This window comes from Temnothorax nylanderi, unplaced genomic scaffold (assembly GCF_030848795.1).
Source record: "Temnothorax nylanderi isolate EJ_2023f unplaced genomic scaffold, tnyl_v1.0 TNYL_tig0182_pilon, whole genome shotgun sequence".
NCBI classification, from domain to species: domain Eukaryota; kingdom Metazoa; phylum Arthropoda; class Insecta; order Hymenoptera; family Formicidae; genus Temnothorax; species Temnothorax nylanderi.
Window position 1 is genome coordinate 122861 of NW_027249244.1, and position 12065 is coordinate 134925.

At 35.5% G+C, this 12065-nt stretch overlaps 2 protein-coding genes across 2 annotated transcripts; both read left to right on the forward strand.

Annotated features, from left to right (window-relative positions):
• The first annotated feature begins 166 nt into the window (after window positions 1-166).
• Window positions 167-6203, forward strand: LOC139778403 (uncharacterized). Its single transcript, XM_071716317.1, has 5 exons — window positions 167-515; window positions 2152-2328; window positions 2625-3073; window positions 3377-3789; window positions 4007-6203. Exons 2-5 carry the CDS (start codon window positions 2244-2246, stop codon window positions 4038-4040), a joined length of 981 nt encoding a protein of 326 aa, XP_071572418.1. The 5' UTR covers window positions 167-515; window positions 2152-2243; the 3' UTR covers window positions 4041-6203.
• A 4003-nt stretch (window positions 6204-10206) lies between these two features.
• Window positions 10207-12065, forward strand: LOC139778401 (uncharacterized). The gene is made up of 3 exons (XM_071716314.1): window positions 10207-10363; window positions 11379-11691; window positions 11918-12065. The coding sequence occupies exons 1-3, from the start codon at window positions 10279-10281 to the stop codon at window positions 11934-11936; spliced, it is 417 nt and encodes a 138-aa protein (XP_071572415.1). The 5' UTR covers window positions 10207-10278; the 3' UTR covers window positions 11937-12065.

The following is a 12065-nucleotide window of genomic DNA, read 5'->3' on the forward strand; positions in this document are numbered from 1 at the left end:
TAAAATAGTTTTATCGATATAAGAAAAAGTATAAAGTTTTAATGATATATTTAATGATATAAAGGATAAAAATGTTCTAATTAATATATTAACATTTAAAGATGTTCTATGATTATATATTATAAAAGTTTCCATTTAAAAATAGCAAGTTTCATCTATTCTTAGAACAGCTGAACAAACGGTTTCAAACGGTTTCAATTTATGCAAAGGTGCTGGATCCATCCAGGAATAATATGACGCGAGTTTGACGTAACTCCCTACACGACGCACCGCGCTGCGCGCGTGCAACTTCTTAATATTAATATTATGTCAGTCATACTCGTCCGAACGGGTACGGCTGGTCAGAGGTGACGATAATTCTTCGGGGATGATCAAGGAGTCCGTAAGAGTCCAAGTGGTGGTGGCCGTGACCGTCGTGTCTGGAATCGTAAAACGCGCTCGTAGTCGGATTCGTCTTGATGTGTCAGTCTCCCTTCAACTGCGTTCCATCATCATCAGCTGCAGAGGCAGACGCGGTATTATTTCAATCCCTACGCACAGGCGACGTATTCTCTTTGCGTCTCCCTGCTTTTATTCATATTTTATGTTTGTGACGAATGCTGCGGCGCATCCCTCAGTCGTAACTTCCCGAAGCACTAAGCCGGCTTTTTTACTCACGCGGCTTAAATTTGAATTTCTGCGGTGATCATAAATTTCATGTCATTTTTTAAAATTTAAATTTAAATTTAAATTTAAATTTTTGCTAATTGTAATTTCTGTAACAATATTTATCAAGCTTTTAATTTTATTGTCAATCTGAGAACTTTCTCAGAAGGGGTATTATCAGAGAGGAAAATGGCGAGCGAGCAAAATCCTTTGATTCTCGCGTATATTTTTAGAACGATTGAAAATGCATGAGGCTGCCCCGCGCGAGTCTGTTTGTCTGGAACGCTAGATTCCTCTATCGCGTCTTGATCGGGGTGACTCAGTAACTCACGTCGCGAAAGAGGGAAAGTGTGGGGCCATCGGCCCTCCGCGACATTCGTCAACCATCGTCCATTCACATTCCCGCCGTTTCCCAAGCGAATTCATTTACAAACACTTTGTTTCAGTCATCGAGTTTCGAGCCAAAAGCCTCGAGGCAATCCGATTCTTTCTGAATCAGGATTTATTAGGCGCTCAATGTTCTCTTCCGTCATTGACTACGGTGGGTCATTAAAAAATGAATGAATTAAATTAGGGAACTTCAACCTACGGTCTCTGCGAGCCGGATTCGGCCCATCAAGAAACTTTGTTATATATATTGTCGCGCTTTTAATTTCGGTCGTCATTGCGTCGGATTTTTATAATATAAAAGAATTTTAAAATAAAGATATTTTGTTTTTATATAATTTTCAAAAATAATACTTATCCGGTTCCCCAGTCATTACAAAGATTTTGTAGAGATTATTAAGATGTGACCCGCTTGACAAAACCCTATAAATTAAATAGAGCGTCTTGATAAAAAATGTTAACTGAAAAATATACTACCGTATCGTATAAAGCCAAATTTAAACTTACGATCTTTTCCCCCCTAATTTAGGAGATCTTAAAATATTATCAACGTTAAATTCGTCAAGACATTACCTATACATCGCATGTGTTATAAGATACTGTCGCATATGTCGATTATCTATAAGAACTTTATACTTTTAGAAGACATACGTATGCGCGTCCACCGATAATTCCATGTCATTTACATGCGCAGAGGAGCACGATCGACGGATTATCACGACCCGTTTCCCGTATCGGTTCGATTTCGCGAATTTAGATTGTCATCGGCGCGGATCACAATTAATTCACGTGGTCACATCGGTCATGACGATCACGTAGCGCTCGGCGATGCGTGCGTTTGCATTACCGCGATCCTGGCCGTATAAGCGAAGCCACTTGACGAAGGCCTGGTGGGGCACCCGCTCGACAATCCCGTATCCCCCGTGTATCCACCAATGGATCCGACCCATCCCATACCCCCGTATCAAGGTATCTACCCATCCCATCGTCCTGCGTGTCCGTGTGTTTCATGGTATAAAAGCTATTGCGACGGCAAGGACTACCAGCATCGTGCAAAAAGTTGGTGCATTAAGATCGGTGGAAGTGAATCGCTTAATTATCCCGGATTTTCTGTCGAAGATCACGAGAAAGATTTCTGGTCGAACTAGTAATCGGGGTAAAGGAAGAATTGTTACGAAAGATCTCGAGGACGGATTGAAATCAGAGCTAGAATGGCTGGGTGCATTAGCTTTGTTCTGATCGCGATCGCGTCGACGATCGTGATGGCGGAGCCGAGGGTGATTCCGGCCGAGCCTGGTAAGCATTGGAAATTAACGTTCTTTTAACTTGGATTTTAACAACTACAACATTTTGTATAGTTATCTTATTACAAAAAGATCTCCAAGGTTCTCGGATGCAATTAATAACAAAGATAATAGAACAATAAATTACGTATCAAACAATACATTCCAACATTTCAAATGTAAATGACAATAAATGTTCTAGTTCTAGTAATAAACACAAAGACACGAGATTCCTTTCTCAAGAGCGAAGCTAAAAACTATAATAATAAACAATTTTTAACTTTAAACACCTGCATCAATTATTTACAGTTTCCGTCACGCTGGACGCTTACGGCAACCCCGTAATGTTCCTGAGGGAGAAGAGGACGGCCGTACGACCTTATCCGCACAGGACGATGATGTTTACCGGTTACTATAGACCGATACGTCGCACGAGTAACGGCGGCCAGGCGACGGGCGTGTTCGCGCAGGGAAACGCCGTGAGCGGCGAGGCTTTCCTCGGCGGGGTGCGGCACACGCCGCATCTCAAGCGCGGCCCGGAACCGATCGAGGAATCGGAAGTGTCGAGCGCCGAGGCGCAGGCGGCACCGGCGCCCGAAGAGGAGCAGGAACACGAGTATCATCATCATCGAAACGAGGTGCAGCGTCACGAGGAGGAGCACCATCACCATTACGATGAGGAGGAGGAGCAGATTCATCACGACGAGCCGCATTATCATCATCATCATCATCATCATGAGGATTCTCTGACCCCTCAGGTACGATGATTTCGCGAGATTTATATTCGATGAGTGTGTAAAAATTATTTTTTAATAAATAAACGCATAACAACTAAAATCTCTTAACAAAACAGGAATAAAATAAGAGTGTAGTAAATGTGGATCTATAATTTATGCCAAAGTCTACTTATAATTAAAAAGACTTATGATTAAAAAGCATGAGATAATATAGTTCATGCTCACAGTCTTTATACATTCAAATAGGACGTCATAAATATCAACCTATTCAGTAAATGCTCTTCTTTGAAATACTACACATGGGTTTTTGCATTACTCCTGCAGGAAGAGGAGCAGATTTCGTTAACCACGGAGATTGCGCAACCGACGGAGAAGCCGGTCACGGCCACGGAAGTGTCCGCGCCCCGACCGAAGGTGCATCATCTCAAGAAGACGCATAAGACGCCCGTAACTGTCCACGCCGACGACGATGACGACGACGAAGACGAGGTGGATGAGGAAGACGATGAACCGGTCATGCCGTTCGTACCTTTTAAGGGCAACAAACGCCGCCAGGGTCATCCCCATCTGAACAACTTCTTCCCTATGGTCTTCAGCTTCCCGAGACTGGCCACTCGCGCTGGGTCCTCTTCTGGGTCTCTTCCTGGTGCCATCACTGCCATTGCAAATAGTTTCTCCACTGCAAGAGGCGGAGTCGCCAGCTCAGTAGCCACTGCCTACGGCGGGTCTCCAAACGGGTAAGTTATATTCACTTTCCGTTGTTTTTCTTTATATATAAAAAAACATTAAGCTGAAAAATGAATTACTGTAATTAATTAATTGCGTTAGAGAAAAACTGTATTAAATTATTTAGAACATTCTGGATGTATTGAATGAATTCAAGTATTACAGGGAAAAACTGCCTTTAAAATAAATTTATAAAAATTAGTATATTTTTCGTATGTATTCTGTTAGGAAAAAACAACGACCTCAGCCATATAAGGAATAACTCCTAAAGCGATCGATGTTGCGGTTGTCGGCGAGTTGAAAAACTGAGTTTGCCTGGAAGCTCTTAAGATGAAGATACAATATCCTTTGGACATCTCGCATGTTATTCGTGTAATTGCCAAGTTTTTTTACATGTTTTGTTAAATATTTGTCAAATCTCAGACATTACTAACAACGATTTTGACTTCGGCAAAACGCATACTCCTTCCGCATGCTCGCCAACCTTCGGTTGGCAGCAGTCGGGAGTGAAAAAATATATATATTAAGCTATACATAGAAGTATTTTTGTTTAAGACTGTGCAATTTATTATGTAAGATACTTTGTTAAAGTTAAGTAGACTAACACAAATTTGCAGTCTGTTAATATTTAGACTATACCGAGCTTTAAATTATTGCTGTACTACTTTTTATATTAAACTTCCAGACATAGATTGTAATTGTTTGACTTACAAGGAAACAATTCGATTTGGATAAACTTTTGTAGATATGTAGAGTGACTCGATACATGAATAACGGAATATTTTATTTGTGACCTATCGTCCTTAAAGATATGATTTTCAACCTTAAAATTAAAAGGGCGTTCCCACTTTTCTCGTATAACATTTAAACTATAAGAAATAGAGAAACATGTTTAAAATAAAAATTTAATGGTAAGTAAAGGTCTACAAAGTAGTATAAACAAAAATGTAAAAAAAATTTGCAAAATATTGTTTGCAATAAATTTTTTTTTAATTTTTGTTTATATTACTTTGTAGACCTTAACTTATCATTGAACTTTTATTTTAAGCAATAATACAAGATATTAATTTATTCAATAATACAAGAATTATACGACCGTAAATTAAATAATTGCCATTTACGGTCCAAGCCGGATCTTGGTGGCCCAATTATTCTATATTTTTTTGTGTATTACACATATCTTTTCCAACATTAGTAAACTGCGCACCGACTAGATTTGTCAGACTTATAACACAGTTCTTATTGGAGTAAAATCCACTCCCTCCCCGTAATTAAATCAATTCGATTTAACTATACCTAAATAACTGTAAAGAAATTATTGCGAAAAATATAATGTTGGGGGAAAAAATATGTGTAATACACAAAAAAATATAGAATAATTGGGCCACCAAGATCCGGCTTGGACCGTAAATGGCGATTTAATTTAATCTTTGATTTTATTTTAAACATTTTTCTCTATCCTTTGTAGCTTAAGAGTTATACGCGGAAAAATGGAAGCGCCTTTTTGACTTTGAGGTTGAAAATCATACCTTTAAGGACGATAGAGCACGAATAAAGCATACTGTTATTCATGTATTAAGTGACGCTACATACCCACAAAATTTCATCCAAATCGATGAGTTCGGGTTCCCTTGTTAGCGATTCTTAGAGTGTTCCCTTGTTAGCGATTCTTAGATGAAGGGTACAGGGAAAAACCGATTAAAGTTTTAGTTTTCTTGTCAAAATTGATCTAATTATGCTATCTTGTGGCATTTTCAAAGAACTTTCATAATTCTTATCTATTTTGATCAAAAACAATTCATTAGAAATAAGGCCGAATAATGTACCATGCTGGGGAAACAACGATCATAATCCATGCGCTTGTGAGGAAGAAACATCAGAATCCGATATACAATGTAAACACTAAGTAAACACTAAAGCTACGTTTCGATATTCACTAAATTTTGTACTAATTTTTTTGAAGATGTCGTAAAACGTAAAATTGCGTTTTTCTTGAAATTACTCCGGATACTCTATAAATTTCTTGGAGTGGGAATACTGCCACTCCAGTGAGATTTCACTCCTTTGGAGTAAGATTTCACTCTTTTGGAGTGAGATCTCACTCCAAAAGAGTGAAATCTCACTGGAGTGGCAGTATTCCCACTCCAAGAAATTTATAGAGTATATATAGATTTTTTTTTGTACCGTTCAGGTAATTTGTTTCAATTTACATCCAAATTAATACGCCGCGTAAATTTACTTTTTAAAGAATTAAATATGCTTAGCCTCCTCTTTGTGGAATACATTACAACCGTAATTTATAATAACATATAAAGAGTTAATATTAGCATAATCCGCAATTATAGCTTATATTTGTATGTAGACTAAGAAAACTATTAAATAAACTCTTAGAAACTTGATAAGTTCGAGAAGAAATTGATTTGAGAATTGAAATTGATTAATGTATAATAAATTTTTTAACCCTTAAATGCCACACCTCTCAAGAATCTCGTAAATGACACATGGGGTCTAAAAGACCCCAGCATGAAAAATGTCTCCTTACTTATTGATTTTTTGATATTTAGTTATGAAAATTATTTTCAATGTTGTTCAAGGCTTAGAAAAGAGAATAAAATGCTTATATTGTTAAAATTTCAATTTCAACATAGTATAAAAAATTAAGATCGCCAACAGTTAAAATGTTGGCTCCAAAATCAAAAAAATAAAAAATAATAAATAAATAAATATGAGCTTCATATTTGGCGGGAACATTTGAAAATATATCATTCTAAAGGGTCTGGGGTCCGCTGGACCCCGGGTGGCATTTAAGGGTTAATTAAAATAAATATTCTTTATACATTTTCTATATTCAATAGTCTATTAAATAAGTAATATTAAGTTTTTTGTAGTAAATATTAATTGTAATAGATTATATAAAAAAGTATTGAAATAAAAGATTTCTTTGTGCCTGCTAAATTTCTAAATATATTGTGCTGTATTATAACATAATTGTGTATTATACGTATTTTATCCAACTCAAAGCAACGGGAAATATGAACTTCGTAGATGTATAATCATCTGAGAAACTTGAGGAAAACTCAAAATCTGATATAATAAAATTGATTTATATATAATAAATTTTCCAGAAATAAACATTCTTTTGTATATTCAACAATCTATATGTAAGTCTTTTATAGTATATAGTAAGTAATTTTAATACAATAAAAGAATATTAAAATTATAAAGTCTTCTTTGTTTTTTTCTAAAGAATAGATAAATTATACTGTATTATAATGGTTCTGTTGTTCTGTGTTATACGCATTTCATTTATGAAAAGCTCGGGAAATATGAATTTCGTGGATGTACGATATAACACCAAATATTATAATATAAATACATATAATCCGAAGTTGAGACACATTTATTACTAACGTGCATTCTAAAAACTCTCCGCTACCAATTACGCGTAAAAATTTAAATTTTATGTAAAGAGCATCGTAATAAATTAATAATAAAAAAAAACAATAATTATCATACACATGTATGTAACGAATGATGACAATAATGTGTCGGCGAAGTATATGTAGTCAAACTACATTCTTAGACATTTTTATTTTTGCCAAATTTAACGGTAAATTTATTTATATTATGTATTTATAGCTGATTAAAAGGTCTTTATAAATAGAGATCTTTAATTAATTTCAAAATATCAACGATTTCCTGAATACGCAATAAAATCATATGAAATAATTTTCTCTTGTGACATTCGATATGTAACAATATAAATGAATTAAGAAATTATAGTAATAAAGATGGTATCGAGTTTATCTGGAGACGTTTTTTCCATTGATTAACAAAGATAAACAATCAAGAAGTCCGATCGCCTGCTGGTTGACGTAATTTATACCGAAATAATTTTGCGTAATGTATTTACACAATTTAAGTGCGCGCGATGACGAAACTGCTTTATAATTTTTAAAAAAAGAAAAATCAAAATCATTAATTTATTAAACGCTTTGGTAAATATAAATTCACAAAATTGACATCTGCTACTGCAAAAGCAGAAATATACTACGCCTTGCAAACAATTGTTCATACCTGTCGGAAAAATTACGTTTTAAGAAGATTAAGACAGACGAAAGTGTGCAAATTTGATGTGGCATCACCTTGCCCTTCTCATGCAAGATTGTTATCATTCGTCTTCGGAAGGAATGATAATGTACGAACGTTGCGCATGTAATACCCATCAGTCCCACCGTTGGAAGTCCCCAAATTGAAGGTGAGGTAACTTTTAAAACGACTTTGTTTGGATATGACGAAAAAACGTATAAATTTATTGTGCTAGCATACTTTATCTTTCTATAGCCTAAATGAAGCCGTTGAATCAAGATACTTTTGCAGTAATTCCTATGCAATGTAAATATATGATGCAACACGCGTAGCATAAATGAGAAGTATATGTATTAATTATGAATAATACATGCTAATACCATGCTAATAATATCGTTCCACATTAGAGCGGAATAGTAATGGGGATTCCCATTCGTGGATGAGTTTTGAAGTGTTTGCTGATTGGAAAATTGTCTAAGTAAATGTATACACGATTTACATACGTCATCAGAATATTTTCTAATTTTATCTATACGATAATATTCTTTGGTATTTATTCCTCTGACTTTACTTACAATATCTTCAAAATTGCAATCTAATATATTAAAAGTTCCGAGTATAAGTCTTTCGAAACTTCCGTAACACACACAACACACACACACACACACACACACACACAAACACTGTATCTAAAAAAAACATTTAAACTACTTTAAAAAGCTGTTCTAGATAATTTTGTGAGAATTACAAATTAATAAATATAAGAATTAAGATTAAACTAAATGTTTTAAATAATTTTCAAGTAACCTATTAACAAAATCCTATCTTAAAATTAATCTATCTAGAGCACAAAGATTCGAAAATCAAAAGAAAACGCGATCAAATTGCGTAGTTACGTTTAACAGATTTTCAAACGTAAAAAAGCGTGTTGTCAGTTAATAGTAAGTTGACAGAGTACCTACCTATTAGGTGGGAATCCCGAAGTGTATTCGTTCATCGACCTAAGATTGTAAAGTCCCGAGAAAAATCAAGGCCACTAGTTGACCGTTAATGTATCGCCTAAGCAAGCAAGATTTCACGGTTCTTTAAGCCAGCCGTAGCCGGCTTATCGGTGTAATTAATTTCATCTAAATGAATGTCAAAGCGCGATTATATGCGTATGACAACAGTTTGAGAAATGGTGTTTTGAATACCATTTGAATAGTTGTGCAACTGCGGAATGTAAGAAGCGATCGATAGTTAAAAACGTGTTTTCACCTTCGTGTATCTCGAATGCTGGGATTTTGTAAATATTAACTTCTCTCGTGTCGTTCTTCCTAAGCATGGAATTCATGTTACGTAGTAATTTTATAGGTATTATGAATGTCTCGTTATTAGAATTTTTATCACGCAATTTTATCAAGATGGTGAAAGTATTATGCTATATTCTGACAAGGATAAAACTTCCAAAAATAACACGGATAGCGTGTCAGACATTAATTACGTAAAATTGACACTCGCATCTTTCTTCGTAAAAATCTTCGTTATATGTCCATGACAATCCTCAATATCTCATTTATACCCTAGAAGAAATCAAACAGAAACTTCACCCGATTATCCTCTTCAATTTGACCATTAGTTTTAACACAACTGATCGTTTTTAGAGCTAAAGAAACTATTCGGACGATCATCTTTATTAGCGGTTCCCAAATTTTTTAGCTCTAGTTTATTTTAAGTAGGACTTATTTAGAACGATATATTCATACAAAAATATTAAAATCTTTAAAATTATACTAGAATATTATTAATACTTTCAATACATTCCTATAAGCAGTGTTAAATTATTTTAATTAAAGTTATTAATTTAGAAATTCTAATTACTTTCAATTAATTAATTAACAATTAGTTTAGAATTTTAGTTTCGTCAATGATGTACAATAATTACTGTAAGTTTAGTAATTATTAATTAAAAATTGTAAATTGATATTAATTAATATTAATTAATTACTGTTGTAAAAAAACTTTAGTTGACAATTTACCTGCATCTCTCGCGCTTCTTTGAAAAGCAGTTTGCGAATCAGATGAAGACGATTCACCAAGTGATACCGAGGATTGCTGGATCATCCGCTCGCAGACTTGTCACGAAATAACGTTCCACCGAGTGAGCAGGAAGTCGTCCCAGGGACACAGCGGCAGCGGCGCATCATCGGTCCCACAACGACAAAGAAAAGGCTCATTTTGTTCGTGCTAATGATATGCGGCCGATTCAACGCGGCCGAAACTGCCCGTTTCGTATCTACGTAAACGTCGCAGCGTCGGGATATCCCAGAACACGTACGAGTCCGAGTCCCTGTATATAAAGACTGCCTGGCTCATTTTCTCGCCGTCATTTGGAACTGAATACCCTCGGTGGCACGGTCAGTATCGGCAGAATGTCAAGGATTGCGATCCTCTTGTTCGTTGCGCTGCTCGTCGCAGTTGCGGTAGCGTTACCGGCGACCGCACCGCAATTCCAAGGTAAAGACGAAAACAGCTGTTACTCTCGCGAAAGTGTTGTGGGAAGTGAAATTTTGACATGTTGTTGTCATTTTACCAGATTTGTATCGAGATTGTAAGATGTTCAGAAATTCGAATGTGTTAATTTGTCGTGTGCTTTTGATCCGTCTGGGACAGTCAATTACTTTTAAATTGTACAAACGTGTAGATACCACATATTAACGTATAGTTAAATTTTCAAATTTTTTTTTGTTAATTACGATTTGCGAGACAACTATCTTAAGAAGGTATTATCTGGCATGATATTCATAAAATAGATATTAAAATTTTTAAAATTGCCAGCATATTTTCTATCGTTATTGAAATACGTTGATTGACAAAAAACCAGTTTATCTACTTTTTAAAGTGACACTGACATTTCGACATATCTCGCGATTTATTACGCAAACGTACCCTTGTTGACAAAAATGTTGTATCAAGAGTTGATAAAACCTTGTGATTAAAATTTCTGCACCCAAAAAAAAAATAATCTTAGTTTTAGCGGAATCTTCTAAATCTTAGATGATTTTATTCTTATATATGGCCTCAAGCGGAATCCTCTAAAATCAAGAGGAAAATATCCTAAGCACAATATTTTTACAATTAGAGGAATTTCGTCTTGCATTTACAATCTTGCTCTTCTTAATATCATTTTCCTCTTGTATACAGATTATATTCCGTTTCAAGTAAACATATTCCTCTTAATACAAGAGGAAAACCGTTAGAATAATATGTAATAGATTTTTGATGAATAGTCCACTTTATTGACAGAGGAATACTCTTTCTGTAAAAGTTTTTGCTTAGAATATAGGATTACAGGAAATTTCACTTTGTAAATAGAATACTTTTTTTTGGGTGTGATAGCAATCTCGAATCTATAAATATATATTGAATCGTCAAACAAATCGTCAAACCCAATTAATAACTATCTCCCCTTTTAATTATTTTTGAAGTGATGTCTGAATTAACTAAGCCAAGGTTCAAACTCCTTATTCAGGTCTTAAAAGGATAGTCAGAGCAGCCGCGCCGGAGGAGCCCGCTCGTCTCAAACGTGCCTATGGTGGATACGGCGGTGGTTTCGGCGGCGGATTCGGTGGCGGATTTGGCGGTTTTCGCGGGCACGGTCATCATGGTTACGGAGGGCACCGAGGATACGGACACGGAGGATACGGACACGGAGGATACGGAGGATGCAGAGGAGGATGCGGGGGATATCCCGGCGGTTCCTTCGCCAACAGCGGAGCTAATGCTGGTTCAATAAGCACGCCGTTCGGCAGCGGTTCCTACGCGCACTCGTTTGCTAATTCTGGGTAAATATTGCGAACCAACATTGCTGAGAATCTTTAACGGGTCGAGTTCGTCGAAAAGATCTTACGAATAATTTTAAAACGTAAGAAAAAAGTTTTAGAGATAATCTTAATTATTAATTATAATTATTTGGTATAGGTATTGATCTCTCAATTATCATCTATGTTATTGTTAGGTGATAAAATTGTTTATTGGCATGCGACTCATGATAATATGTTTCGGTTGCAGTGGCGGCTATGGACGATAAAGGACTTAAAGAAACGACTATCATTGAGAATGGACTCACGTGACAATAAATTAATTATACTTGTGCACTTATTAAATGTATAAACTCATATTTTTACGCGGAATAAATTTATTTAAACAAAATATAAAA

Coding starts and splice junctions, on each gene's coding strand:
- LOC139778403 (XM_071716317.1), top strand. CDS start 2,244: ATGGCTGGGTGCATTAGCTTTGTTCTGATCGCGATCGCGTCGACGATC. Junction 2,329..2,624: donor GGTGATTCCGGCCGAGCCTG/GTAAGCATTGGA, acceptor AATTATTTACAG/TTTCCGTCACGCTGGACGCT. Junction 3,074..3,376: donor AGGATTCTCTGACCCCTCAG/GTACGATGATTT, acceptor TTACTCCTGCAG/GAAGAGGAGCAGATTTCGTT.
- LOC139778401 (XM_071716314.1), top strand. CDS start 10,279: ATGTCAAGGATTGCGATCCTCTTGTTCGTTGCGCTGCTCGTCGCAGTT. Junction 10,364..11,378: donor GACCGCACCGCAATTCCAAG/GTAAAGACGAAA, acceptor CTCCTTATTCAG/GTCTTAAAAGGATAGTCAGA.